Source organism: Cyanistes caeruleus, chromosome 34 (genome assembly GCF_971803275.1).
Source record: "Cyanistes caeruleus chromosome 34, bCyaCae1.hap1.1, whole genome shotgun sequence".
Classification (NCBI taxonomy): domain Eukaryota; kingdom Metazoa; phylum Chordata; class Aves; order Passeriformes; family Paridae; genus Cyanistes; species Cyanistes caeruleus.
The window spans coordinates 1,312,599-1,336,992 of NC_141735.1; the positions used below are offsets into that span (position 1 = coordinate 1,312,599).

General features: G+C 66.9%; 5 protein-coding genes across 12 annotated transcripts; 2 read left to right on the top strand and 3 right to left on the bottom strand.

The window, feature by feature from the left end:
- Window positions 1-179: 179 nt before the first annotated feature.
- Window positions 180-2,586, bottom strand: ZNRD2 (zinc ribbon domain containing 2). The gene is made up of 4 exons (XM_086870928.1): window positions 2,329-2,586; window positions 1,874-1,986; window positions 1,655-1,724; window positions 180-1,360 (listed from the first exon to the last, which is right to left on the bottom strand). Exons 1-4 carry the CDS (start codon window positions 2,342-2,344, stop codon window positions 1,053-1,055), a joined length of 507 nt encoding a protein of 168 aa, XP_086727054.1. The 5' UTR covers window positions 2,345-2,586; the 3' UTR covers window positions 180-1,052.
- Window positions 2,587-2,743: 157 nt separating this feature from the next.
- On the bottom strand, window positions 2,744-23,344 carry LOC111942025 (RNA-binding protein 4-like). Of its 4 annotated transcripts, XR_015281368.1 has the most exons (5): window positions 6,411-6,492; window positions 5,456-5,877; window positions 3,246-3,941; window positions 3,089-3,163; window positions 2,744-2,897 (listed from the first exon to the last, which is right to left on the bottom strand). XR_015281368.1 is itself a non-coding variant. In XM_086870898.1 (4 exons), exons 2-3 carry the CDS (start codon window positions 5,865-5,867, stop codon window positions 3,247-3,249), a joined length of 1,107 nt encoding a protein of 368 aa, XP_086727024.1. In that variant the 5' UTR covers window positions 5,868-5,877; window positions 23,290-23,344; the 3' UTR covers window positions 2,744-3,163; window position 3,246. The 4 variants fall into 4 exon arrangements, 3 of the variants coding, with proteins under 3 accessions (XP_086727024.1, XP_086727025.1, XP_086727026.1); XM_086870898.1 differs by lacking the exon at window positions 6,411-6,492 and adding an exon at window positions 23,290-23,344 and having other exon boundaries at window positions 2,744-3,163; XM_086870899.1 differs by having other exon boundaries at window positions 2,744-3,163.
- CCS (copper chaperone for superoxide dismutase) lies at window positions 10,116-13,086 on the top strand. 4 transcript variants are annotated; one of them, XM_086870906.1, is made up of 8 exons: window positions 10,116-10,201; window positions 10,764-10,836; window positions 10,922-11,059; window positions 11,657-11,837; window positions 11,922-11,982; window positions 12,239-12,316; window positions 12,546-12,649; window positions 12,727-12,950. In XM_086870906.1, exons 1-8 carry the CDS (start codon window positions 10,166-10,168, stop codon window positions 12,881-12,883), a joined length of 828 nt encoding a protein of 275 aa, XP_086727032.1. In that variant the 5' UTR covers window positions 10,116-10,165; the 3' UTR covers window positions 12,884-12,950. The 4 variants fall into 4 exon arrangements, with proteins under 4 accessions (XP_086727032.1, XP_086727030.1, XP_086727029.1 ...); XM_086870904.1 differs by lacking the exon at window positions 12,546-12,649 and having other exon boundaries at window positions 12,727-13,079; XM_086870905.1 differs by lacking the exons at window positions 10,116-10,201; window positions 10,764-10,836; window positions 10,922-11,059 and having other exon boundaries at window positions 11,287-11,837.
- On the top strand, window positions 13,009-18,115 carry RBM14 (RNA binding motif protein 14). The gene is made up of 3 exons (XM_086870897.1): window positions 13,009-13,547; window positions 15,600-17,226; window positions 17,595-18,115. The coding sequence occupies exons 1-3, from the start codon at window positions 13,202-13,204 to the stop codon at window positions 17,800-17,802; spliced, it is 2,181 nt and encodes a 726-aa protein (XP_086727023.1). The 5' UTR covers window positions 13,009-13,201; the 3' UTR covers window positions 17,803-18,115.
- LOC111942029 (RNA-binding protein 4-like) lies at window positions 19,092-23,448 on the bottom strand. Of its 2 annotated transcripts, none has more exons than XM_086870901.1 (4): window positions 23,290-23,448; window positions 21,807-22,228; window positions 20,063-20,764; window positions 19,092-19,614 (listed from the first exon to the last, which is right to left on the bottom strand). In XM_086870901.1, exons 2-3 carry the CDS (start codon window positions 22,216-22,218, stop codon window positions 20,070-20,072), a joined length of 1,107 nt encoding a protein of 368 aa, XP_086727027.1. In that variant the 5' UTR covers window positions 22,219-22,228; window positions 23,290-23,448; the 3' UTR covers window positions 19,092-19,614; window positions 20,063-20,069. The 2 variants fall into 2 exon arrangements, with proteins under 2 accessions (XP_086727027.1, XP_086727028.1); XM_086870902.1 differs by having other exon boundaries at window positions 23,317-23,369.
- Between the last annotated feature and the right edge of the window lie 946 nt (window positions 23,449-24,394).

Consider the following 24,394-nt stretch of genomic DNA (forward strand, 5'->3'; position numbering starts at 1 on the left):
CCCGCCCGCGGGAAACCGGAGAGGGGGGAGGGGCCGCCCCTCCCCCACCCGCCCCCCCCGGACATCAAATGGCTCCGTGCGGCCCCTCCCCCACCCGGGTGAGACCCCCGAGATCATTTGGGGGCGATTTTGGGGTCGGATCGGGGCGTTTTGAGGTTTCCGTTTTGATTCGGCCCCGATTTCATCACCAAATCAACGCTTTTATATCAAATCCCTTTTATATCAAATCCCTTTTATATCAAATTCATTTTATATCAAATCCCTTTTATATCAAATTCATTTTATATCAAATCCCTTTAATATCAAATCCTTTTTATATCAAATTCCTTTTATATCAAATCCCTTTAATATCAAATCCCTTTAATATCAAATCCCTTTTATATCAAATCCCTTTAATATCAAATCCTTTTTATATCAAATCCCTTTAATATCAAATTCATTTTATATCAAATCCCTTTAATATCAAATCCCTTTTATATCAAATCTCTTTTATATCAAATCCCTTTAATATCAAATCCCTTTTATATCAAATCTCTTTTATATCAAATCCCTTTTATATCAAATCTCTTTTATATCAAATCCCTTTTATATCAAATCCCTTTAATATCAAATCCCTTTAATATCAAATTCATTTTATATCAAATCCCTTTTATATCAAATTCATTTTGTCACGATCCATTGATCCTCTCCTGATCTATTGATCCTCCCCAATCCATCGTTCCTCTCCCAATCCATTGATCCATTCCACTGATCCCAAATCCATTGATCCTCCCCCAATCCATTGATCCTCCCCAATCTATTGATCCTCCCCCAATCCATTGATCCATTCCACTGATCCCAAATCCATTGATCCCCCCCAATCCATCGATCCTCCCCTGCTCCATCTCCACTGCCCCACCCCCACCCGATCCATCAGCACCCAACCCCCCCCGAGCCCCCCCAACCCCCCCGAGCCCCCCAATAAAACCCGGACACGTGGGGGGAGGGGCAGCACGGCACCTTTATGTGTGTGGGGGAGGGGAGAGGCTCCCCGGGGGGTTCCGGGGGGGCTCTCACGGTGCCGGGGGGGGCTGGGCGGCCCCGCGGGGGGGTTCCAGGGCCTGCAGCCCCCCCAGGGCATCGGCGCAGGCCCGAACCAGGCGGCAGAGGTGGGCGCTGCCCTCGGCCGAGGAGGTTTTGGGCAGTTCCTGCGCGGCCCAGAGCAGCTTCTGCAGCACCGCCGCCCGCGCCGCCGCCACCGCGGCCCCGCCGCCGCCAGCGCCGGGCTCGGGGGGAGCGGGGGGAGCCCCCCGAAAAGCCGCGGCCGCCCCCTCGCAGTGCTCGGGGCGGGGGGCGGCGGGGGAGGGGGCGGGGGGAGGAGCTGGGGGGAGGGGAGAGAGGAGAGTGAAGGGGGGGGAGGAGATGGGGACCCCCCCCCTCCCGTGGAGATCCCCAAATCCTGAGATTTTTCCCCTCCCCCATCATCCTCAGATTCCCCTCCCATCCTTTCAATTCCAACCCTCCCAAAAATTCCCGCCCCCCGCTCAAATTCCCCAATTCCCCCCCAAATTCCCCAATTCCCCCTCAAATTCCCCAGTTCCCCCCCAAATTCCCCAATTCCCCCTCAAATTCCCCAATTCCCCCCCAAATTCCCCAATTCCCCCCCCGGCCGTACCGTGCCCCCCCCCGGGGTCCTGGCAGGTCACACAGAGCAGCCGCTGCTCCTTGTCCTGCAGCAGAATCGTCTGGGGGGGGGCACGGGGGGGTCAGGAGGGGCTGCGACCCCTCCCCCACCCCCACCCCACCCCCCCCCCCGGCACCCCCCGAGTTCCCGGGGGGTTCCCGGGGGATTCCCGGGGGATTCCCGGGGGGTTCCCGGTGTTTCCCCGCTCACCCCGCACTGGGGGCAGCAGCTCCCCAACATTCGGTACCCCCGGAGCAGGAGCCCCCCCATGGCCTGGCTCGCCCGGTCCAGCCGCTCCCGCCGGGCCTCGGCCTCGTCCGCGCCTGCGGGAGGGAACCGGGGAGGCCTCGGTTACCGGGAGGGGGGGTCCCGGGAGGGGCGATCGGTCACCGAGGGGGTCCCAAAGCGAGGGGAGGGCGGGTTAAGGGGGCCTGGGGGAGATCCGGAGGGGCCCGGGGGGGGTTACGGGGCACCCCCGGGGTCGGGGGGGGGGGACCCCGGGAATGTCCCGGTGGTGAGTGGGGGGTCTCGGGGAGGATCCTCAGGGCTCGGGGGCGGTCCCGGCCGCGGGTGGGGGTTCCGGGGTGACTCCCGTTGGTGAGCCGGGGGTCCCGGGGGGGATCCGCGCTCGGGGGATCGCGGGGGGGGTCCCGCCGGTGCCTCACTCCCGTTCAGCGCCATGGTCGCTCCGGAGACGGCGTCGCGACGGAAGTGACGTCACAAAGCCACCAAAAGTCCGGGCAGAAACTGACGCGGATGAGTGAAATAAGTTCCGGGAGCCAAAATAATTCCACGGTCCGCGACTAAAATGAGGCCGGGTCCCTCTTGCGGGGTAAATTTGCATAACCCCGCCCTTCCCTTCCGGAAATATGATTGGCCGCTCCCGCCTCTAATTTGCATTCGCTCCGCCCCCTCGCGCTCAGGGCTGATTTGCATATTTCGCACGGGATTTTAAACCACCCCGCCGGCTCTGGCTTCTGATTGGCCAGGGCTGGCCCCGCCCACGGGAGACCCCGCCCCCCGGCGCAGGTCTCAGGCACGGAAATTCGGTGACAGAAATCTGGTGACGGAAATTCGAAATTCGGTGAAAAGTTTTTATTTTGCTGGAAAAGGGGCGGGTGAGGTCGGGGGTGGCCCCGCCCGGGCAGGGGGGCGGGGGGGACTCTGGGGAAGCTCCGTACAAAAAGGGGGGGCTCAGGCAGGGGGGACACGGCTCCATCCGAGGCCGCCGCACCTGGAAGAGAGCAGAGAGGTGAGGGGAGGTGGGGGACACTTGGGGACACTCGGGGACACTCGGGGACACCCGGCCACGGGGACACGCGGGCGCTGGGACGCGGCGGCTCCGGCGGCTCCGGCGGGGACGGGGGGTCCCGGTGACGGGGAGGGGACGCGGCGGCGGCGGCGGCGACCCGGGGCACGTCTGACCTGACGCGGCGGCGGCGTCCGGGGGCTGCGGAGCCACGGCAACGGCGGCGAGTCCCGGGGGGTTCCGCGGCGATCCTGCGGTGGGGGGAAAAGGCCGTTACCGGCCGCGGCGGCGCGGAGAGGCCCGGGCAGAGCTCCCGGCGCTCCCGACGCTCACCTCAAAAGGCGGAGTACCGCGCCCGCTCCCCGTAGGGATCCCGTTCGAAGCGCTGCATGTCGTAGAGGGACGCCCGGGCCACCGAGGAGACGGGCGACAGCTGCCCACGCTCGTACGTGTACGCCTCTCCGACGGTGCTGGCCGCGGCGGCCGTGCGGCGCAGGGGGCTCCTGTCCCGGGTGTAATACGTGGAGGACGCGGCGGCGGCCGCGGCGGTGGCGGCGGCGGCAGCGACGGCGGCCGCCGCGCCCGGGGTGGGCAGCAGCGCTCGGTCGTACGCGTCTAAGGTGGTGGGGATGCGGCCGGCCATGGCCGTGGTGGCGGCCATGGCCGAGGACTGGACCTGGGAGTACTGGGCGTACTGGGAGTACTGGGCCATGGTCTGCTCCGCGTAGGCGTCGTACGCCGAGGCCGTGGCGTAGGAGCGGACGCGGTAGCGCTTGTAGTAGTCGGCCATCCCGCCGTAGGCCTCATCGTAATACACGGTCTCCCCATAGCCCGCGGTGTAGGGAGTGCGCACGGCTCCGTACTGCTCGTTATAGGCCTCGGCAAAGTCCGCCACTTGCCCCGGGCGATCGACCGGGCACTCCTTAGACCAGTGCCCCTCCTTCCCGCAGCGGTAGCAGCCGCTCTTGTCTCCCATCCCGGGCGCCGTCCGCAGCCGGCTGGTGGACAGCTGCACGCGCATCCGCTTGCCTTGGGGAGAGGGAGACCCGGCGTCACCCCCCGGCACCGCGCCCAGCCCGCCCCAGAGCCTCGGGCATCGGGCTGTGGGATCCATCGGGGCCATCCCGATGTCACACCAGGCTGTGGGATCCATCGGGGCCACCCCGATGTCACACCAGGCTGTGGGATCCCCCGGGGCCACCCCGATGTCACATTGGGCTGTGGGATCCCCCGGGGCCACCCCGATGTCACATCATGGGATCCCCACATTTGAGCTGGCACTGGCACAGGGCTCATGGGGTCCCCCAGAACTTCCCTCAACACCGGCACCAGGCCACAGAGACCCCCAGAGCCACCGCCTGCTGTGACACTGTGGGGTCACACAGGGCTGGCACCGCACTGCGGGGTCCCCAAGGACCGTCCCTGACACTGACAGCCTGTGGTGGGAGCCCCCGGTGTCACCCTGGCACCACTGGGGGTCCCAGGAATCACCCCAGCATCGTGGGGTTCCCTAGAGCCGGTGCCACCACGGCACCAGAACTGTCCCTGGCACCGGCACCACCCCTTGGGAACCCCCAGAGCCATCCCCGGCACCGTGAGAGCAGCAAGAGTCACCTCTGGTCCCGTGGGCTGTTCCCTGGGAAGAGACACAGCAAAGGGCCTGGGGACCCGGCTGGGTGAGGGACACTCGGGGACACGGCCGGTGACAACCCCAGACCTTCCTGTGCACACACTGAGGAGACAAAACCCAGGGCCTCCTTTGTCTGGGGTCCCTGTCAGAGGCACAAACTCAATCTGTTATTTTATTTAGTTATTTAATTATTGCACCAAGATTAAATTATGCCAAAGATCAGGACATCTGAGAATGTGGTGGCAAACCTGGGTAAGAGCTGGTGGTCCATGGGACCCCCCAGAAATGGCACCAGCAGCGCAGTGCAGGGACCCTGAGAGCCCCCACTAGCACCATGGGACCCCCAAGAGGTGGCAGCAGCCCAGAGGACCCCTGAAAGCCACCCATGTCACTGTGGGACCCCTGAAAGCCACCCCTGGCACCGCTGAGGGTGAGGGGTGACAGGAGCCACTGGGGTGGGCACCAGCCCCCCATAGATAAGGGGGTCCTCATGGTTCCAGGCAGGATTTGCAGACATTGGGAGCCAATGGGACACGGCGCTCGCTCCCAGCCCTGTTTGTCCCCAAATTCCAGCAGCACAGGGACAGCACCGGTCCCGTGAGGCGTCCCCAGGGGAGGGAACTCGCCCTGAACCAACCAGGTTGGGACAAATCCTCTGGAATTCCTATAAACCCGTGCTGAGGAGCCGCTCTGCCCCCACATGGAGATGCCACGGTGCCCCCAGCCCTGACACTGGATGAGGGCATGGGGACAGCCCAGAGCAAAATTCTGGCACTCTGGGATGAGAAGAGGCCCCGAATGCAGCACCAACCGGAGAGTGGGGCCAGTAACACCAAAACTGGCCGAAATTCTCCTGGATCAGAAGCTCCCTGTGCCCCCTCCCAACCTGGTGCCCCCTGAGCCCACGCCTCACCTTGGAACTCGGTGTTGTCCAGCCCCCGGATGGCCTCCACGGCGTCCTCGGCCCGCTCCATGTGCACGAAGGCGTAGTCCTTGACGATGTCGCACTCGATGACGGGGCCGTACTCCTCGAACTTGGCGCGCAGCTCCAGGTTGGTGCATGCGGGGTTGATGTTGCCCACGTGCAGCTTGGTGGAGGCCTTGCTCTTGTTCTTGCTGGCCTCCACGTTGATGCAGACGCCGTGCAGCTTGTGGTGGTGCAGGTTGCGGATGGCGTCCTCGGCCGCCGTCTTGTCCTCGATGTGCACGAAGCCGTAGTTCTTGATGATGTCGCACTCCAGCACCTTCCCGTACTGCTCGAACAGGGAGCGGATCTCCTGCTCCGTCGCCTCCCGCGGCAGGTTCCCGATGAACAGCTTCACCATCGCGACCCGCCTGAGGGGTGGGAAGGAAGGGGGGGCTCGGTGAGACCCTCCCCACACCACCCCCGGCCCTGCTGAGGGTTCGGAGATGCTCTGAGGATGGGGAAAGGGATGGGAAAGGTTCCCCCCACCTTCCGTAGATCCTCCTCCAGCTGATTCCCGATGGGTCCCCCCCATACCCCGAGTTGTGGGGGGGCCCCTCAGGGCACCCTGAAGCGGAGACCCCCTCAGGACAGACCCCGGGCCCGGCTTCTCACAATGAACCGGGAGACCTTCAGGCCCCGGCAAGTCCCGAGCGGACTCTCAGTCTTGGTTATGCTCCGTGAGCCCCCAGGTCATGGAGGGGGACCCAGGTATCCCCCAGACCTCACCCCGCTCCGATCTCGGGTCTGAGCCCTCTCCTAGGACCCTTCCCGAGGCCGCAGGACCCCGTCCCGTCCTCCCCTACATACAGCAGGGCCCCAGCGTGGCCCCAGCTCCCTCCCCGCTCCTTCCCAGCCCCTCCCGGTCCCATCCGTGTCCCCCCCGGGGCCCCCCAAGCCTTACCGCGCCCCCCCCTCGGCCCGGCACTCGATGACGGCAACAAAATGGCGGTAGCCGCCTCACGCGGAGCCACGCCCATTGCGCGCACTGATTGGTCAAAAACTAAGAAGCCGTGCAAAGCGATTGGTCGAGGATCAGCAAAGCCCCGCCTAGCGTCGGACCCGGATAGCGTCAGGTACAAAACGTTCCCGCCCTCGCGGCGGCCAATGAGGTGCGGTGGCGCGCCGGATGTGAGGCAGGAGGCGTGGCCTTCGGGGCAAGGCTGGCCAATCAGAGCAGGGCAAAGGGGCGTGGCCTGGCGGCGCCGCGGAGCCGTGAGGGTCCGAGCGAGGGGGCCGGGACCGAGCGGGAGAGACCGGGACCGACAGGAACACGGACAGGCACCGGGACAGGCACCGGGACAGGGTCAGACCGCCCCTACCGGCACCGGGATCGAGCGGCAGCGACACAGGTACAGGGACCAACTGCCCCCACCGGCACCGGCACGGACTAAGAGAGACCGGGATCAACAGCTCCCATCGGCATCGGCCGGCACCGGGACCGGGACGGGGGTCGGCCGTCGCCAGCCGCATCGACCCAGACAGGAACAGCGACCAAGCGGTCTCACCGAGGTGTCGCGGCCACCGGGACGCGGCTGCGGCCGGGACCGGCCCCGCCCCTCCCGCGTTAACCACGCCCCTGTGTTGTTGGTCACGCCCCCTTTCCGTGGCCCCGCCCCACCATGTCCCACCCGGTGCTGCTGCTGCGGCGGCTCCGGGAGCGGCACCGGCACCGGCACCGGGACAGCGACGAGGAACAGGACTGGGACCGGGATCAGGACCAAGCCCATGACTGGCACCGGGAGCAGGATCAGGACCATGACTGGGACCGAGATCAGCACCGAGATCAGGACCAGGACCGTGACTGGCACCGGGAGCGGGTTCAGAACCATGAATGGCACCGGGAGCGGCATCAGGACCGTTATTTGGACCGAGATCAGCCCCGGGAGCGGCATCAGGGCTGGGCTCAGGACCAGCACCACATCACACACCCCCCACCCCCATCCAGGATCTCCCTCCCGGTGCCCTCGGGTGGTCCCTCCACCCCATCCCCATCCCCGAGCCCCCGCCGGGGCCGCCGCCGCCGCCGCCCGTACCCTGCCCAGCGCATTTACCGGGTGCGCTGCTCCTTCCTGGAGCTGAGCGAGGAGCAGGCGCTGCGGCGCTGCCGCCTGGACCGGGCGGCCATCGCGGCGCTGTGCCGGGAGCTCGGTGCCGACCTGCAGAGCCTCACCGGCCGCAGCCACGCTCTGCCCGTGGCCGTCAAGGTCACCTCGGCTTTGGCCTTCCTGGCCTCGGGTTCCTTCCAGACGGCTTCGCGCCTCAGCACGGGCATCAGCCAGTCGGCCATGTCCAACTGCTTGGCGCAGTTTTTGGCGGCGTTGCAGCGGCGAGCTCCCCGTTACATCGCCTTCCCTCCGCCGCCCGCGCCCCCCGGGGACCCCCCGGCGCTGCCCGGGGTGCTGGGTTTGGTGGGCGCCATGCACGTGGCGCTGAGGGCTCCGGCCGACAACGAGCCGCTGTTCCGCAACGCCGCCAACTTCCACTCCATCAACATGCAGGTGGTGTGCGACCGCCACGGCGCCATCACCAACGTGGTGGCCAAGTTCCCCGGCTCGTGTCCCAACGCCACCGTCCTGGAGAACTCGGCCCTGGCGCGGCTCATGGAGGGGAGCAGGCCGGAGGGGGTCTGGCTGCTGGGTGAGGGGGGTTTGGGGGTTCCTGGGTGGTTTTGGGGGGGTCTCAGACTGGGGATGGTCGCAGGGAATTTGGCCCTGGTGTGGCTCATGGAGGGTGGCAGGCTGGAGGGGGTCTGGATGCTGGGTGAGGGGGGTTTGGGGGGTCTTTGGGGTATTGCAGGGTGGGAATGATCCCAGAGATCTTGGCCCTGGCATGGATCATGGAAAGAGAGGATCTGGCTGCTGGGTGAGGGGGTTTGGGGGGTCCTGGGTGGTTTGGGGGGTCACCTCAGGACAGGGGGGGGTCTCAGATTGGGGATGGTCGCAGGGAATTTGGCCCTGGTGTGGCTCAGGGAGGGCAGAGGGGATCTGGCTGCTGGGTGAGGGGTTCCTGGTGCTCAGGGTGGGGGTCCCTGGGGGGTCTCAGGTATCTGAGGGTCAATCCCACCCCCCACAGCAGGGGCCGCATGTACCTGCTGAAGGCTGGGGGTTCACCTGTGGCTCTTGGGGTGCGCTGGGACTGGTTCAGGTGTCTCCCCCCGACGCCCCCAACCCTTTTTCCCGCAGGTGACCGCACGTACCCGCTGAAGCCGTGGCTGCTGACGCCCATCTCTGGCCCCCGAGGCGCGGCCGAGCTGCGCTACAACGCTCTCCACGCCCGGACCCTCGACCCCCTGCGCCGCACCCTGGGGCTGCTGCGCCGCCGCTTCCGCTGCCTGGCGGGCGGGGGGCTTCAGTACAGCCCCCCCAAGGTCTGCCAGATCTTCCTGGCCTGCTGCATCCTGCACAACATCGCCCTGCGCCGCCGCGTCCCCCTCGAGCCCCCCGAGGGGCTCCCGCCTGCCCCGGGACATCCCGAGCCCCCCCCGCAGCCGCCGCCGCCCCCCGGGCCGGGCTCCCGTGAGGGACGGGCGGTGAGGGCCAGGGTGGTGCAGCAGGTCAGGGAGGGGATGGGCTGAGGGGTTTGGGGGGCTTTGAGTCCTTGGTGGGGGTGCTGAGCCCTTATCTGGAGGGTCCTGAGTCTTCTGTGGGCTCCTGAGCCCTGATTCAGGGGGGCTCTGAGCCTTTTGGGGGGCCCTGAGCCCTGATTCAGGGGGCTCTGAGCCTTTTGGGGGGCCCTGAGCCCTGATTCAGGGGGGCTCTGAGCTTTTTGGGGGTCCCTGAGCCCTGATTCAGGGGGGCTCTGAGCCTTTTGGGGGGCCCTGAGCCCTGATTCAGGGGGCTCTGAGCCTTTTGGGGGGCCCTGAGCCCTGATTCAGGGGGGCTCTGAGCTTTTTGGGGGTCCCTGAGCCCTGATTCAGGGGGGCTCTGAGCCTTTTGGGGGGCCCTGAGCCCTGATTCAGGGGGCTCTGAGCCTTTTGGGGGGCCCTGAGCCCTAATTTGGGGGGCTCTGAGCCTTTTGGGGGGTCCTGAGCCCTGATTTGGGGGGCTCTGAGCCTCTGGAGGGGCTCTAGCCTCGGTAGGCAGGTCTGTCATTTTAGGGGTGTCCTATTTCCACCCCCATGGTCCCCAGATTTGATCTCTCAATCGTGTCCGTGCTCGTTTTGGGGCAAATAAATGTGTTTTTTTTCAACTCTTTATTGTCCCATGGCGTTTGGGGGAGCAGGGGGGGTCGGGAGGGACGTGCTGGTAACTTCGGGGACCTCACCCAGGGGATTTTGGGGTCCCTGGTGTGTCGCCATGGGCGGGATGAGCCCCCTGACACCCACACCCCACCCATCCCCTCACGGGATTTTCCCCCCAAAACCCCCCTGCATCCCACAGAACCCCGCGCTTCCCACTCTCGTGTTCTCAAAAGCCCCCTAAAGCCACCAAAATCCTTCCGGACACCCAGAATCCCCCCCCGAGCCCGTCAAAACCCCCCAAATCCCCCCGTGGTTCCCGTTCTAGACACCGCCTCGTTGCCATGACGATGAGACGCCGGAAGTGGCGCTACCGCCAAACCCTTCCCCCGCTGCGCGGCCGTTTCCGGTCCCGCGGGAGAACGGTTCCGTCGCGCCGCAGTGACGCCGGAGCGGTTCCGGGGTCAGAGTCCGCGGCTATGGCGTCGCCGGCGGGCACCGGGAGCAGCTGCCGGGTCGGGACCCCCGGGACGGGACGGGGGATCGGGGGCGGGGGGACGGAGGGGCTCGGGGAAAGGAGGACGGGCTGTTTGGGGGTGAAACTCTCTGTTTTTGGCTGATCTGGGGGTGCAAAATCCCATTCCGCGGCGCTTTTGGGGGTGCAGGAGCTTTCGCAGGGGGGGTTTGGGGGGTCAGCGCCGCATGAGAAGCATTTTAGGGGTGCAGGACCCCCTCGCAGGGCAGGTTTGGGGGCTCAGAGCCTCATGCAGGCAGTTTTGCAGGTACAGGACCCCTCACAGAGGGGTTTTGTGTGTTCAGAACCCCATGAGAAGCATTTTTAGGGGTGCTGCATGCCATAAAAAGCACTTTTGGGGGTGCAGGACCTTCTCTCAGGGCGGGTTTGGGGGCTCAGAGCCTCAGGAACAAGTTTTTGGGGGTGCAGAATCCCTTCCACAGCACATCCAGGACCCCTCCCTGGGCAGCTCTTCGAGTTCTCCCTTTCCCTCCAGTTTTGGGGTGCTGCCCTCCTTTTCACCCCCCCATTTTTGGGGCGCTGACCCCCCGTTTTCCCCGCAGCTGGAGTTCGCGGTGCAGATGAGCTGCCAGGGCTGTGCCGATACCGTGCGGGCAGCGCTGGATGCGGCCCCAGGTGAGACCCCCGAACCCCCCCCAGAGCCCGGGGACCCCCCCCAGGGTTTCGGGGGACCCCCGACAACACCCGTGTGCCCCCCCAGACGTGAAGCTGCTGGAGCTGCGGCCCCAGGAGCAGTCGGTGCTGGTGGAGACCACGGCAGCGGCCGAGCGAGTGCGGGAGCTGCTGGAGAATTCGGGGTGCAGGGCCGTGCTCAAGGGCATGGGGGGCTCCCCCGAGGGTGAGAGGGGCTTGGGGGGGATTTTGGGGGGCTCCTGGAAGGGTTTGGAGGGGTCCTGAGGGGGTTAGGGATGTCCCAGTGGGGTTTGAGTGCTGATGTGTCCCACCACGAGCAGGGTTTTGGGGGTGCAGGGTTGTGCTCAAGAGTTTGGGGGGCTCCCCCGAGGGTGAGAGGGGCTTGGGGGGATTTTGGGAGGGTCCTGGAAGGGTTTGGGGGGGTCACAGAAGTGTTTTAGGGACTCATAGGGGGGGTTTGGGGCTTTATAGTGGGGTTTTGGGGAGTCACAGTGGGCTTTGGGGGATCCTGGGATGATCTTGGGGAGGGATTGGGGGGGTTTGGGGGGTCACAGAGGAGTTTTGGGGGTGTCCTGGGGCTTTTCGAGGGTCACAGTGGTTTTGGGTGGTTCCATGGAAGGGTTTGGAGGGTCACAGCGGGGTTTTGGGGGTGTCCTGGGGGTGGTGGATGCTCCTGGAGGGGTTTTCTATCCCTGGCTGGGGTCTAGGGTCAGTTTTGGGGGGACCTTTTGGGGCTCCCTGAGGTGGGATTTTGTGCCGGGGGGATTTTGGGGGTGCCCGACCCTGACGTGTCCCCCCACAGCTCCCCCCGGGGGGGCGGCGGTGGCGGCACTGGGGGGTCCCGGGGGGGTTCGGGGGCTGGTCCGGTTCCTGCAGCTCTCGCCCGGCCGCTGCCTCGTGGACGGCGCCGTGTCCGGGCTCCCCCCCGGCCCCCACGGGCTCCACATCCACGAATTTGGGGACCTCTCGGACCCCTGTAACAGGTGAGGGGGGTGGGGGAGGAGGTGTGGGGGTCCAGGAACCCCCAGTTTCATCCCCCATTTCCCATTTCCCTCCCCCAAAAACAGCTGCGGGGGCCACTTCGACCCCGACGGGGAGACCCACGGGGGACCCCAGGACCAGCACAGGGTGAGCTGGGGGTGGGGGGCAGGAATTTGGGGGGTGTCTTAGAGGTTTCTGGAGGGTTTGGGGTGGTCTAGGACAGGGTTTGGGGGGCAGTGAGGGATTTGGGGTGGGATTTGGGGGGTCTCTTGGTGATTTCTGGAGGGTTTGGGGTGGTCTAGGACAGGGTTTGGGGGGCAGCGAGGGATTTGGGGGGGTCTCTGTGGGCTTGGGGAGAGCTCTGTGAGTTTTGGGGGGCTCCTGACCCCCTCTGCCCCCCCAGCACGCCGGGGACCTGGGGAACATCTGGGCAGATGCCGAGGGCCGAGCGCAGTTCCGAATTGAGGACACGCGGCTGAAGGTGGGAATTGGGGTCTGGGGGGGATCCTGGGGGGGTCCTGGGGGCTCAGCCCCTCCCCAGGGCTGCACCCCACAGCCAGGAGGGGTCTGACCCCAGCTGGGGGGGGTCCAGCCTGTGCCCCATGACCAGGGAGGGTCTGACCCCCATTTCTCCGGCTGGGTGGGGTCTGACCCCATAATTGGGGGGGGTCTCTGTGGGGTCCTGACCCCCCCAGCTCCCCCCTCCCCAGGTCTGGGACATCATCGGCCGCTCCGTGGTGGTGGCCGAGGGCGAGGACGATCTGGGTCGGGGGTCGCACCCCCTGTCCCGTGTCACCGGCAACTCGGGACGGGGGTGAGCATTGGGGGGGCTTTGGGGAGGGGGGGGGTTTGTTTGTGGGGTTACCCCCCTGACCCCCCCCGTGTCCCCAGGCTGGCCTGTGGCGTGGTGGCCCGCGCGGCCGGGCTCTTCCAGAACCCCAAACGCGTCTGTTCCTGCGACGGCGTCACTCTCTGGGAGGAGCGAGACCGCAGGCACGGGACCCCCCCGGGGACCCCCGCCACGGAGACCCCCAGCTCCCACCTCTAGGAGCCCCCCGGGACCGAATAAACGCCCCTCGCTCTGCAGCCGCTGCGGGTCTTGGGGGGCACTTCGATCCCCGAAGTGCTGCGGCTCCTTTAAGAGGGGGCGTGGCCAGAGCGGACCGTTCTAATGGGCGTGGCTTAAGCGGGAGGTGAACCGTTACCACGGCGGGAAAGTAGTGGGCGGGGCGCGCGGGCGGGCGGTGCACACGGCACGCAGGCGCGCTGCGCGCGGCGCCGCCCCCGCCGCCCTCAGGAACCGCCGCCATTTTGAAGCTGCCGCCGCCGCCGCCGGTTCTGTCACCGCTGCGCTCCCCCCACCGAGATGCGTCCCGGCATCAAACTCTTCGTGGGGAACGTCCCCGAGGAGGCGACGGCGGAGGAGTTGAGCGAGCTGTTCGCTGGCGCCGCGGGGCCGGTGCTGGGCGTCGCCCTCATGAAACAGTTCGCGTTCGTGCACCTGCGGGACGAGGCGGCGGCGGCGCGCGCCATCTCGCAGCTCAACGGGCACCAGCTGCACGGCCGCCGCATCGTGGTGGAGCCATCCCGGCCGCGCCCCACCAACACCTGCAAGATCTTCGTGGGGAATGTCTCGGCCGCGTGCACGAGCGGGGAGCTGCGCTCGCTCTTCCAACAGTACGGCCCCGTGGTGGAATGCGACGTGGTGAAAGGTACCGGACCCGCCGCCGGGGCCGCGCGGCCCCCGCCGCCGAGCTCGGCCCGCGCCGCCGGGTGATCCGTGGCACCCGAGTTCCGTCCGACTGCGGCGCCGCCCCCGCCCGGACCCCGGCGCGGCCCGGGCTGGTGGAGCGGGGGGAATTCCTGCCGCCTCCCCCCTGCCCCGAGCGGGGCCGTGCGAGCCCGAGTGAGCTCCCGTAACCCCCCCTTCTGCCAGCCACGTCCTCCTCCATCGCCTCCGTCTGCCCCAGCCGGGGTGGTGCGGGCCTGTGTGGGCGGTTCAGACCCCTTAACCCCCCCCTCTGGCAACCACGTGTCTTCGATCGCCTCCCGCAGGTTCAGGTGGGGCTGTGCCAGCCCCTGTGGGTGCCCCTGACCCCGTGACTCCCCTGATAACTCCTCCAGCCGGCCTCGTGCTCTGCAATCGCCTCCCCAAACCCCAGGTGGGGGGGCCACGTGAGCCCGTGTGGGCTCCCCAGCCCCCTCAATCTCGACATTATCCCTCCTCCAACCAACCTCCTCATCCTCCCTTGCCTACCTCGAGTGGCCCATATTGGCTCCCCACACTCCTGAACACCCCCATAACCCCTTCCTGGCAGCACTGTTCTCTACAATCACCACCCCCAGCCCACGGTGGGGTGATCTCCAAACAGCACGCTCAGACACGGAGCTGGGACATGAACAGAACACACCGTGAAACCCCTGAGGGGTCTGATGGTTTCACACTGGGGACCCCCAGCAGAGCGTGATGGGGTCACCCACCTCCCCCAGCTCAAGTGTCACTCGTGGCACACTGATGGACTAACACTTGTCACTCCAGTTCCCTGTCCCTGCCCCTGCTGTCATCTCATCTCTCACCTGACCCTGAAGTCGTGGTGATGCCCCCGCAGTGCCCGTGTGCCCCTGCCCACGGGAGGGGGACGTTGTTCCTCTGCTCCCTTGTCCCAGGTTGCAGCCACCAGCACAGCCCGGCAGAACCTACCCCGTGTCCCCTCGAGTTTGGGGGTGCCATGGCCACCCCAGGGGGTGGCAGCAGGGCTGGGGATGACATGGAGGGGATACCCCCTCTTTGGGCTACCAGAGTGGGATGTGTGGATGTGGGACAGGAGCCAGGGGGGTGGGATGGCAGGGGTGGGGACACAAGGTGACATAGCGCTGATGCTGAGACATCTGGGATGGGTTTGCTTGGCCAGTTACGCTCCCAGAACAGCACATGCTCTTGGGTGGGTTGTCACTGGTTCCGGTGGTCTCCGTCTGTGACTGGAGGGAAACACCACAGGGTCGCTGCCCTCCTGCCCTGTGCTGGCCCGGGACCCGTCGTGCCATGGGGGTGGCCCCCAGACCGCCATGGGGGCATCCAGCCCCCAGACTCGCTGGGCCAAGTGCCACAGGCGGCCACCAGAGCTGCCACCTTCCCTGCTCCTCGCTGTCCTCAGACGCCTCTGCGCTGCCGAACCGTGGTTGTGCCGTGTGGCACCGGCTCCTTCCCACGGCACTCATGGGGGGTGCTCAGGCCCTTCCTTCCCTCCCTCATTCTCCTTCTTCCTCTTCCCCTCTGTCTTAAGTCCCTGTTCCCTTCTCTGTTCTTGTCTTTCTCTGTCTCCTCTTCCTCTCCCGCCTCTCCTCCCCCCGCCTCTGTCCCTGTCCTGCTCTCTGTGCTGGCGCCGGTTCTCTCAGCTTTGCTCCGCTCACTGCCAGGACATCCCAGCTGAGCCCACGGTGCTGGCACTGCCAGCCCAGCCCGGGCCCTTTGTCCCCGTGTGCCAGGGAGGGGCTGGGAGGGGGTGACAGGAGGCAGAGCCTGGGGGGATCTGGAGGGAACCAGGCGGGCTGGGGGACGCCAGGTGGGCTGTGACCAGAGGAGTGTGGGGCAGAGCCAACGGTGGTGGTTGTGTCTTCACCAGTGAGCGGGGCCGGCAGCGCCGTCCTGGGGCTGGCAGCGCCCGTCCTGCGCCCGTCCCGCTGCTGCCGCACGGCTCGTTAGCGCCGGCTCCTGTAACGAGTTGTGTTTTCTCCCCTCACTGCTCTCTCTGCTGCTTTGTCAGACTATGCCTTTGTGCACATGGAGAACGAAGCCGATGCTAAAGTTGCCATCGAAAACCTAAATGGGAAGGAGGTGAAGGGGCGCCGGGTGAACGTGGAGCTCTCCACCAACGTGCAGAAGAAGGGCACGGGCCAGGCGCCGCCGCCTGCCCTCGGCGTCGACAAGACCAAGCGCATCGGCCTCGAGTACCGCGAGAAGTTCCAGCCCAAGATCGAGGGCTTCGACCAGCAGCGGCGGGTGGCCGACGCCGCCTTCCCCTCGGCCGCGGGCACCGGCTACGCCACCACCCCCTCCCTGTACGATTACCAGCAGCGCTTCGGCGCCAAGTACGACACCTTCGATGCGCAGCCCCGGCCTGCCTCCCCCTCCTACTTTGGCAGGGACCGCAGCCCGCTGCGGCGGTCGCCCACCCGTCCTGGCTACGCCGCGGTGACACTCCCCATGACGGCACAGCCGGCCGCCTACCGCGCCCAGCCCTCGGCCTCGCTGGGGGCCACGTACCGAGCCCAGCCCTCTGCCTCCCTGGGCGTGGCGTACCGCCCACAGCCCACCACGGGCCAGGCCGCCGCGTACCGCGTGCAGCCCTCGGCCTCGCTGGGCAGCGCCTACCGCTCCCAGCCCTCGGTCGGCTCCCTGGGCGCTGCGGGCGCTCAGCCCGCCGCCGCCAACTCCCTCGGCTCCTACGGCGCCCAGCCTGCCGCTGCCGCCTCGTACGGCGCCCAGCCTGCCGCCGCCAACTCCCTCAGCTCCTACAGCATCCAGTCCGCCGCTCTGGCCTCCTCCTACAGTGCCCAGCCTGCCTCGGGCTACTCGGCCGGCTACAGCGCCCAGCCCGCCATCGCCGCGTACGGCGCCCAGCCCGCTGCCGGCTCCGCCAGCTCCTACAGCACCCAGGCCGTGGCCGTACATGTGGCGTCCTACGGCGCCCAGCTGGCCACAGGCTCCTACGGCGCCCAGCCCATGGATAGCCACGCTGGCTCCTACGGTGCCCAGCCTGGTGCCACGCTGTCCGCTGGCTACGGCGCCCAGGCCGTGGCAGTGCACGCCAGCTCTTACAGCGCCCAGGCAGTGGCCGGCCACGCCGCCGCTGCCTACCAGCCAGTGGCCGGCCACTCAGCCTCCTACGGTGCCCAGCCCGCACTGTCCAGCTCGTACGGCGCCCAGCCCACCGTGGGCCACTCGGCCTCGTACGGCGCCCAGCCTGCCGCGGGTCTGCCCGCGTCCTACGGCAGCCAGCCCGCGGCCGCCGCGCTCCCCGCCGGCTACGGCGCGCAGACGGGCTCCTCGCTGGCCGCGTCCTACGGCAGCCAGGCTGCCGTCGCCGCCACCTCCTACAAGGTGCAGGCCTCCGCCCCGCTGACGGCCGCGTACCGGGCCCAGGCCTCCGGTGCCATGGCGGCCTCCTACCCGGCGCAGCAGCCGTCCTCCGCCGCGCTGGCAGCCGCGTACCGAGCCCAGCCGGGCAACGCCTACGACGGGCCGAGCCAGCTGGGGCAGCCAGCGGGTTCCTACCTGGGCCTGGCGCAGGCCACAGCCGCCGCACCGCCCTACGAGCGCACCCGCCTCTCCCCGCCTCGCAGCGCCGCCTACGACGACCCGTACAAAAAATCGTCCTCTCTGGCTAAAAGGTACGGTGCCAGGCGGGGCACCGACCCCCGCCCCTGCCTCCCATTGCTCGCCGGCTCGGCGGGCTCCGGCGCACCGCTCGCGGCTTGACCGGCGCCGCGCGGCACCGGCACGGCTCGCTATCGCCCGGTGCGGTGGGCGCCATGGCTCCGCCCGCGCCGCGCAGATCCCGGGGAGGGGACGGGGTTTGGTGCGGGTGAAGGGAGGCGGTGGCACACAGCGGGGCCTCGGCGGCGTCCAGCGTCCGATCCCGTCCTGCGCCGGCTTTGCCCATTGCGGTGCGTCCCCAGGCGGGACGCGGTGCCACCGCTGGTGGCGGATCCAAGCGCCGTCCCCCCCCCGGCTGACCCCCGTCTCTTCTCTCACCCAGGTACGGCTCTGAGCGCCGTATGTCCGAGCTGGCCGATTACCGGCGCTTAGCGGACTCGCCGCTGGTGTACCGCCGCTCGCCCGCCAAGTCCCCGCTGGACTACCGCCGCATGCCGGACGCGCACAGCGAGTACGCCCGCTACTCGGGCGGCTACAGCGACTATCTGCCCGCTGCCCGCGTCCACTCGGGCTACCAGCGCCGCCTCTGAGCCGGCCTCGGCCCCGCTCGCCGCCCCGCCGGGGCACGGACGGTTCTTTTTCAGCCCATTCTTTCTGGTTTTGCTGTTTTGACTTTTTTAGAAGGTTCCGCGCTTACGGTTGGCAGTGGCCGCGTGGCTCATCCCTCGCCGGCGCCCGGTGCCGGTTCATAACCCGCCAACGGTTGTGGCCGTGTGGCTCAGACTCTTTTATACCACGAGTTGTCCCGTTTTTTGGGCAAATTCCCCATTTCCAGCGTCAGGCCCGGCAAGGTGCCGGGTTTTTTTTATGACTGTAAATAAATGTTGGGGTCTGCTCTGGTTCCCAACGCCTCCTGCCTGGTTCTTTCCCAGTCCCGGGATCCTCTCCCACCCCTGGGGACACCTCCCGGTGCCACCAGCACCACCCAGCTCAGACTGGAGCCGCTCCCAGTGCTGGAGCTGGAGGCAGATTTGGAGGATGAGCGGCGTTTGGAGCCGGCAGCAGGAAGTGCCAGCCCCTGCTGCGACACCACCACACGGGATCGCTGGCACCAACCTGTGCCAGGGCCTTGTTTTGGGTGAGAAAAGCTGGTTTTGAGGGGTGGCGCCGAGTGTGAGCGAGAGCTGACGTGGCATGTGGAGTGCCAGGGTCGTGGGTACCACCGTCACAACCGTGACCGTTCCTGCAGGCACCTCCCGTCCCCATCTCTCCCCCAGCACCGGTCACAGCCCAGTCCCGGCTGTGCCACAGGAGGGATGGCCGAGGCTCGTTAACCACCGCGGTAATTAGCAAGGCAGGACGGTTTTATGCTTCTCCCTTCCTTCCCAGGGTGCCACACGCCCCAAGTCCCCAGGTGTGGCGATGGCAGCACCCACAGGTGACCACGGCACCGATCGGCGCTGGTGAGGCAGAACCGGCAACATCAGTAACCGCATGTCTTGGGCTTAATGACCTTAATTAATGAACACGGGGAGGCAGGAGAGCATCTGGGGACAAACGAGCCAGTATGGGGACAAACAAGGCAGTCTGGGGACTAATTAGCCCGGGGCAGGTTAAGTGGTGGCTCCTGTGGCCCATGAGGAGGAGGAAGAGCTGGGGGTTGGTTAAAGCCCCTGTGTTACCCGTGGGAGCCCCTTTGGGGGGCCCTGGGACTGTTTTGGGGGCGCCCCCGTTTGCAGCAGCCCCTCCCTGGGGGCTCTGGTCTGCGTGGGCCGAGCCAGGCAGGGCACAGGCAGCACCAGGGAGTCCAGAAGGTTCTGTGCCACATTCTGAGGGGACTGGAGTGCAGAGAAAAGAACCGGGGGTGGAGCCAGCGCCGTTTGTTAAAAATTTTGAGTTTTATTTTACCGGAAAGTGGGGTCGGGGGACTCTAAATCACTCGGTGGGTTCCACCCCCGCCGGCGCGGCGGCCTCCGGTCAGCTACGGCGTTGGGCTAAAAACCTACCACTGGATTATCCACCCTCTTAAAAAATAAAGGAAAAAAAAAAAAAAAAAAAAAAGGCAAAACGACGACTCGGGAAGAGCTCCGGGGGAGCGAGGGGGCGGCGAAGCAAAGCAAAGCTGGCGCTGGGGGGCGGCTATGGCTGCGGCTGCGTGCTCACACCTGAGCCCGGGGTGGGGACCCAAAACTACCTGGAAAAGCAAAATCCTGCCCAGGGGGGCGGGGGGAAGCTGAGGGAGGGGCTGAGCTAATCCTGCCCGGGCTGAGGACGAGCCGCGCGTCCGTAAGGAATGGGCCCGGGAGTGGCACGCGGCGGCGGAGGCACCCGGCGCGGCCCGAGACGCGCGGCGCCGAGTCGGCGTGCGACGGGACCCCGACGTCCAGCCGCACAAATCTTACCTGTAAGAGAAAAGAGGAGTTGGCGCAGGTGCCCCCGGGGCTGATGTGGAACCCTGCTGAGCCCCGGAGCCCTGGGGAGCTGCGGCTTCCTAGCAGCAACAGAGTCCTGACGTGGAGCAGCGGTGGGGCTCCGGCCCACCGGGACCCTCGGCCCGCCGGGACCTGGGTGGGAGCCGCCCCCAGGCCAGGGGCTCTGTGGGAACCCCCCGCCCCACGGGGACTGTGCCGGGACGGCGCCCGGCCCAGCAAGAACGTGAGTTACGGCCGTGAGAGTGATACCGGCACTGCCCCGCTCACCACGGCACCTCCTCGCCACGGTCGGGCTTTAACGCCCGCGGGAGCTGTCCGTGGCACTGTGACCCGTCACCCGCCTCGAGCTCGACCAGCACAACCGGGACCACCGGCAGCGGGGCCCTCCCGCGGTGCCGAGAGCCGCCAACGCGCTCACCTCCGGCTCAAAAGGCGGAGTATCGCGCCCGGTCCGCGTACGGGTCCCGCCCGAAGCGCTGCATGTCGTAGAGGGACGCCCGGGCCACCGAGGAGACGGGCGACAGCTGCCCACGCTCGTACGTGTACGCCTCTCCGACGGTGCTGGCCGCGGCGGCCGTGCGGCGCAGGGGGCTCCTGTCCCGGGTGTAATACGTGGAGGACGCGGCGGCGGCCGCGGCGGTGGCGGCGGCGGCGGCGACGGCGGCCGCCGCGCCCGGGGTGGGCAGCAGCGCTCGGTCGTACGCGTCTAAGGTGGTGGGGATGCGGCCGGCCATGGCCGTGGTGGCGGCCATGGCCGAGGACTGGACCTGGGAGTACTGGGCGTACTGGGAGTACTGGGCCATGGTCTGCTCCGCGTAGGCGTCGTACGCCGAGGCCGTGGCGTAGGAGCGGACGCGGTAGCGCTTGTAGTAGTCGGCCATCCCGCCGTAGGCCTCATCGTAATACACGGTCTCCCCATAGCCCGCGGTGTAGGGAGTGCGCACGGCTCCGTACTGCTCGTTATAGGCCTCGGCAAAGTCCGCCACTTGCCCCGGGCGATCGACCGGGCACTCCTTAGACCAGTGCCCCTCCTTCCCGCAGCGGTAGCAGCCGCTCTTGTCTCCCATCCCGGGCGCCGTCCGCAGCCGGCTGGTGGACAGCTGCACGCGCATCCGCTTGCCTTGGGGAGAGACGCGAGAGGCAGGGTCAGTGCGGCCGTGCCGGGGCACCGGCAGGGCGGGACAGGACCGGCTGCCGCCCCCCCAGCCCTCCGCAGCCACCGGCGCGGGAGGAGCCGCCGCGGGACCGAGCGTGAGCCACCAGATGGACGCCGGACAGCGGCCGACCGGGACGTGCTGCCGCGGCCGAGCGCGGCCAAGCTGGCCGGCCCGGCAAAGCCCCAGCAGCCCGGGACCGGACCCAGCACTGCCGGCCCCGTGTGACGGCAAAGCTTCGCGCCGGAAAACGCCGGAGTGGCGGCAAGAGGGATGCGACACCGGGAAGCGCCCCGGCGAGATCGGGGCCCGGCCCGTGCGCGGCACGAGGCAAAGCCAAGCGCGGACGCTGCCGTGGCAGCTCTGGGCGCAGCCGTGCCAGCCCGGCTGGGTCGCTGTTTTTTTGGGGAAGGCCCGGAACGGGGGCGGCGGGACGTGCGGAGCCCCGGCAGCACCGGGAGCGCCCAGTCTGGCTGCGCTGCCACGCGGGTGAAGCGCCGGACGCCGCCCTGAGCACCCGGCCGGGAGACGCGCTCGCCATCACCGCCGCCAGCGCCGCGGCTCGAGTCCAGCGGCTCAGCCCCGTCGAGCGCCCGAGCGACGCCGGGCGCGGGGTCGGGCGCCTCTGTCGCCCTCTTACCAGGCTGGGCAAGGCTACAAGGGCGGGCGGCAGCCTGGCGTCACCCGCTGCTCCGGCCCGGCACAGGACGTCGCCGTCGGGGTCCTCCTGCGGGGCGGCCGTGCTGGTTAATCAGAGATGGGTCAGTCCCGTCCTCCCCGGCCCAGAGCCCCCGAGCCCGAGCCCTCGCTCCGGCCGCGCCGCACGGGCGGCCCCGGGAGCTGCGGCGGGGCGGGCACCAACCAACACCAACCCCAGAGCCCCGAGGGCGCTTTACGGCCCCGCGGAGCCGGCCGTGGTCACTTCCAGGATCGACCCCGGAGCCGAGGCCGGCGGGAGCGTCCACCAGGAACCCCGGAGCCCTCCCGCCGCCCAGCCCCGCGCCTCACCTTGGAACTCAGTGTTGTCCAGCCCCCGGATGGCCTCCACGGCGTCCTCGGCCCGCTCCATGTGCACGAAGGCGTAGTCCTTGACGATGTCGCACTCGATGACGGGGCCGTACTCCTCGAACTTGGCGCGCAGCTCCAGGTTGGTGCAGGCGGGGCTGATGTTGCCCACGTGCAGCTTGGTGGAGGCCTTGCTCTTGTTCTTGCTGGCCTCCACGTTGATGCAGACGCCGTGCAGCTTGTGGTGGTGCAGGTTGCGGATGGCGTCCTCGGCCGCCGTCTTGTCCTCGATGTGCACGAAGCCGTAGTTCTTGATGATGTCGCACTCCAGCACCTTCCCGTACTGCTCGAACAGGGAGCGGATCTCCTGCTCCGTCGCCTCCCGCGGCAGGTTCCCGATGAACAGCTTCACCATCGCGACCCGCCTGCGCCGGACAGCGCCGCGGTGAGCCCCGAAACCCCCCGAGAAACTCCTCGAGCCTCCCCAAAAATCCCCTGAATCGCCCCGAACCTCTGCGTGTGTGTGACCACAAACAGCCTAAATCATCCTCAAACACCTCTGGGGCTGTGCCCCCTAAAATACCAAATAAACACCCTGAATCCTGCTGTATGTGCCCCCAAATCCCCTGAAATATCCCAAATCTCTGTGTGGCCCTGGGGCTGTGCCCCCAGACACCCTAAATCCTCCTTAAATACCCCAAATCTCTGTTCCTGTGCCCAGGGCTGGCTCCCCAAACACCCCTCAAATAAAGCCTCCAAACCTCTGTGTGCGTCCCTGGGGCTGCTGCCCTAAAGACCCCAAATATTCTCAAATAAAGAACCCAAAATTTTGTCCCTGCTCATTCAGGGCATAGCCCCAAACACCCCAAATCCCCTCAAAAACCTTGAGCCTCATTGTGGCCCCCAGGGCTGAGATCCTTTCAAAGAGCACAGCCCCAAAAAACCCCAAATCCCCCCCAAATTTTGCTTCTGCTCCTTCAGGGCAGAGCCTAAAACACCCCAAATCCCCCCGAAAACAAAGCTCTGCTGTGCCCCTCCTACACCGTGCCCACAAACACCCCAAAATAACACCTTAAACCTCTAACACCCCAAAAACCACCTCAAACCTCTGAAATCCCAAAAATCCACCTAAATCTCCGACACCGCTTTTCCTGCAGGGCAGAGCCCCCAGACACCCCAAAACTCCGCGCATCCCCCACATCCCCACAGGGCAGAGCCACGCCCCGAACCCCAAAACCCCTCAGGGCTGAGACGCCCCCCAAACCCCTCCTGTCCCCCCCGGGCCTGAGACCCTTCAGATCTGAGACCCCCCCCAAACCCTTCCCCTCCACAGGCCCGAGACCCCCCCCAAACCCTCCCGGATCGCATCCCCCGAGGCCTGCGGGCGGCTCAGCGGGGCCATGGCCGGGTCTGGCCCGTGTGTCCCCCCCGGTCCCCGGTGCCGACCCCCGGTTCCGAACCTCCCCCGGGCCCTCCCCGCCCCCACCTGCCCCGTCCGTCGCGCGCTGCTCACAAAATGGCGGCGGCGTCTCCCGGCCCCGCCCCGCCTCCCGCGAGTTCATTGGCTGCCGGCGCTGTCATTCAAACTCCGCAGCGTGAGGTCATCGCTCCGCCGTGTGCGCCCGCCCACGGAGCGGCCGCAGCCAATCACAGGAGGGAGGGGGCGGGGCGAGGGGAGGAGCGGTCCATTGAAGCTGCGGGGGGGTTGCGGGGGCGGTCCATTGATGGGGGGTGAGCGCTTCGAGCGCTGGAGGCTGTACTGGGAGCACTGGGAGCACTGGGAGCCGTACTGGGAGCACTGGGAGCCGTACTGGGAGCACTGGGAGCCGTACTGGGAGCGCGGGGCCCTGTGCTGGGGTCCCTGGGGTATTGGGAACGCTGGGAATACTGGGGGTGCTGGGGGTGCTGGGAGCACTGACAGCGCTGGATGTACTGGGAGCGCTGGGCTCCGTACTGGGAGCACTGGGGTGCCCCGCGCCGCCCGGTGCCGAACCCCGGCCCGGTCCGAAACCGGCCCAGTCCCATCCCAGCCCAGCCCAATCCCACCCCAGCGTGAGCCCCGTCCTTATCCCATCGCCCAAACCCGCCCCCAAACCCACCCCTTCCAGTCCATCCCAACATCTCCCAGTCCATCCCAGCCCCTCCCAGTCCATCCCAGTCCATCCCAGTCCATCCCAGCCCTTCCCAGTCCATCCCAACCTCTCCCAGTCCATCCCAGTCCATCCCAGTTCATCCCAGTCCCTTCCAGTCCATCCCAACCTCTCCCAGTCCATCCCAGCCCCTCCCAGCCCTTCCCAGTCCATCCCAGCCCTTCCCAGTCCATCCCAACCTCTCCCAGTCCATCCCAGTCCCTCCCAGTCCATCCCAACCTCTCCCAGTCCCTCCCAGTCCATCCCAACCTCTCCCAGTCCATCCCAGTCCATCCCAGTCCCTCCCAGTCCATCCCAACCTCTCCCAGTCCCTCCCAGTTCATCCCAGTCCCTTCCAGTCCATCCCAACCTCTCCCAGTCCATCCCAGTCCATCCCAACCTCTCCCAGTTCATCCCAACCTCTCCCAGTTCCTCCCAGTCCATCCCAACCTCTCCCAGTTC

Coding starts and splice junctions, on each gene's coding strand:
- CCS (XM_086870903.1), top strand. CDS start 11,368: ATGATCTTGGGGAGGGATTGGGGGGGTTTGGGGGGTCACAGAGGAGTT. Junction 11,838..11,921: donor CTCTCGGACCCCTGTAACAG/GTGAGGGGGGTG, acceptor CCCCAAAAACAG/CTGCGGGGGCCACTTCGACC. Junction 11,983..12,238: donor GACCCCAGGACCAGCACAGG/GTGAGCTGGGGG, acceptor CTGCCCCCCCAG/CACGCCGGGGACCTGGGGAA.
- LOC111942029 (XM_086870901.1), bottom strand. CDS start 22,218: ATGGTGAAGCTGTTCATCGGGAACCTGCCGCGGGAGGCGACGGAGCAG. Junction 20,765..21,806: donor GGACAACACTGAGTTCCAAG/GTGAGGCGCGGG, acceptor TCTCTCCCCAAG/GCAAGCGGATGCGCGTGCAG.
- ZNRD2 (XM_086870928.1), bottom strand. Junction 1,725..1,873: donor GCTGCTGCCCCCAGTGCGGG/GTGAGCGGGGAA, acceptor GCCCCCCCCCAG/ACGATTCTGCTGCAGGACAA. Junction 1,361..1,654: donor GGACCCCGGGGGGGGGCACG/GTACGGCCGGGG, acceptor CCCTCCCCCCAG/CTCCTCCCCCCGCCCCCTCC.
- LOC111942025 (XM_086870898.1), bottom strand. CDS start 5,867: ATGGTGAAGCTGTTCATCGGGAACCTGCCGCGGGAGGCGACGGAGCAG. Junction 3,942..5,455: donor GGACAACACCGAGTTCCAAG/GTGAGGCGTGGG, acceptor CCTCTCCCCAAG/GCAAGCGGATGCGCGTGCAG.
- RBM14 (XM_086870897.1), top strand. CDS start 13,202: ATGCGTCCCGGCATCAAACTCTTCGTGGGGAACGTCCCCGAGGAGGCG. Junction 13,548..15,599: donor GGAATGCGACGTGGTGAAAG/GTACCGGACCCG, acceptor CTGCTTTGTCAG/ACTATGCCTTTGTGCACATG. Junction 17,227..17,594: donor TCGTCCTCTCTGGCTAAAAG/GTACGGTGCCAG, acceptor TCTCTCACCCAG/GTACGGCTCTGAGCGCCGTA.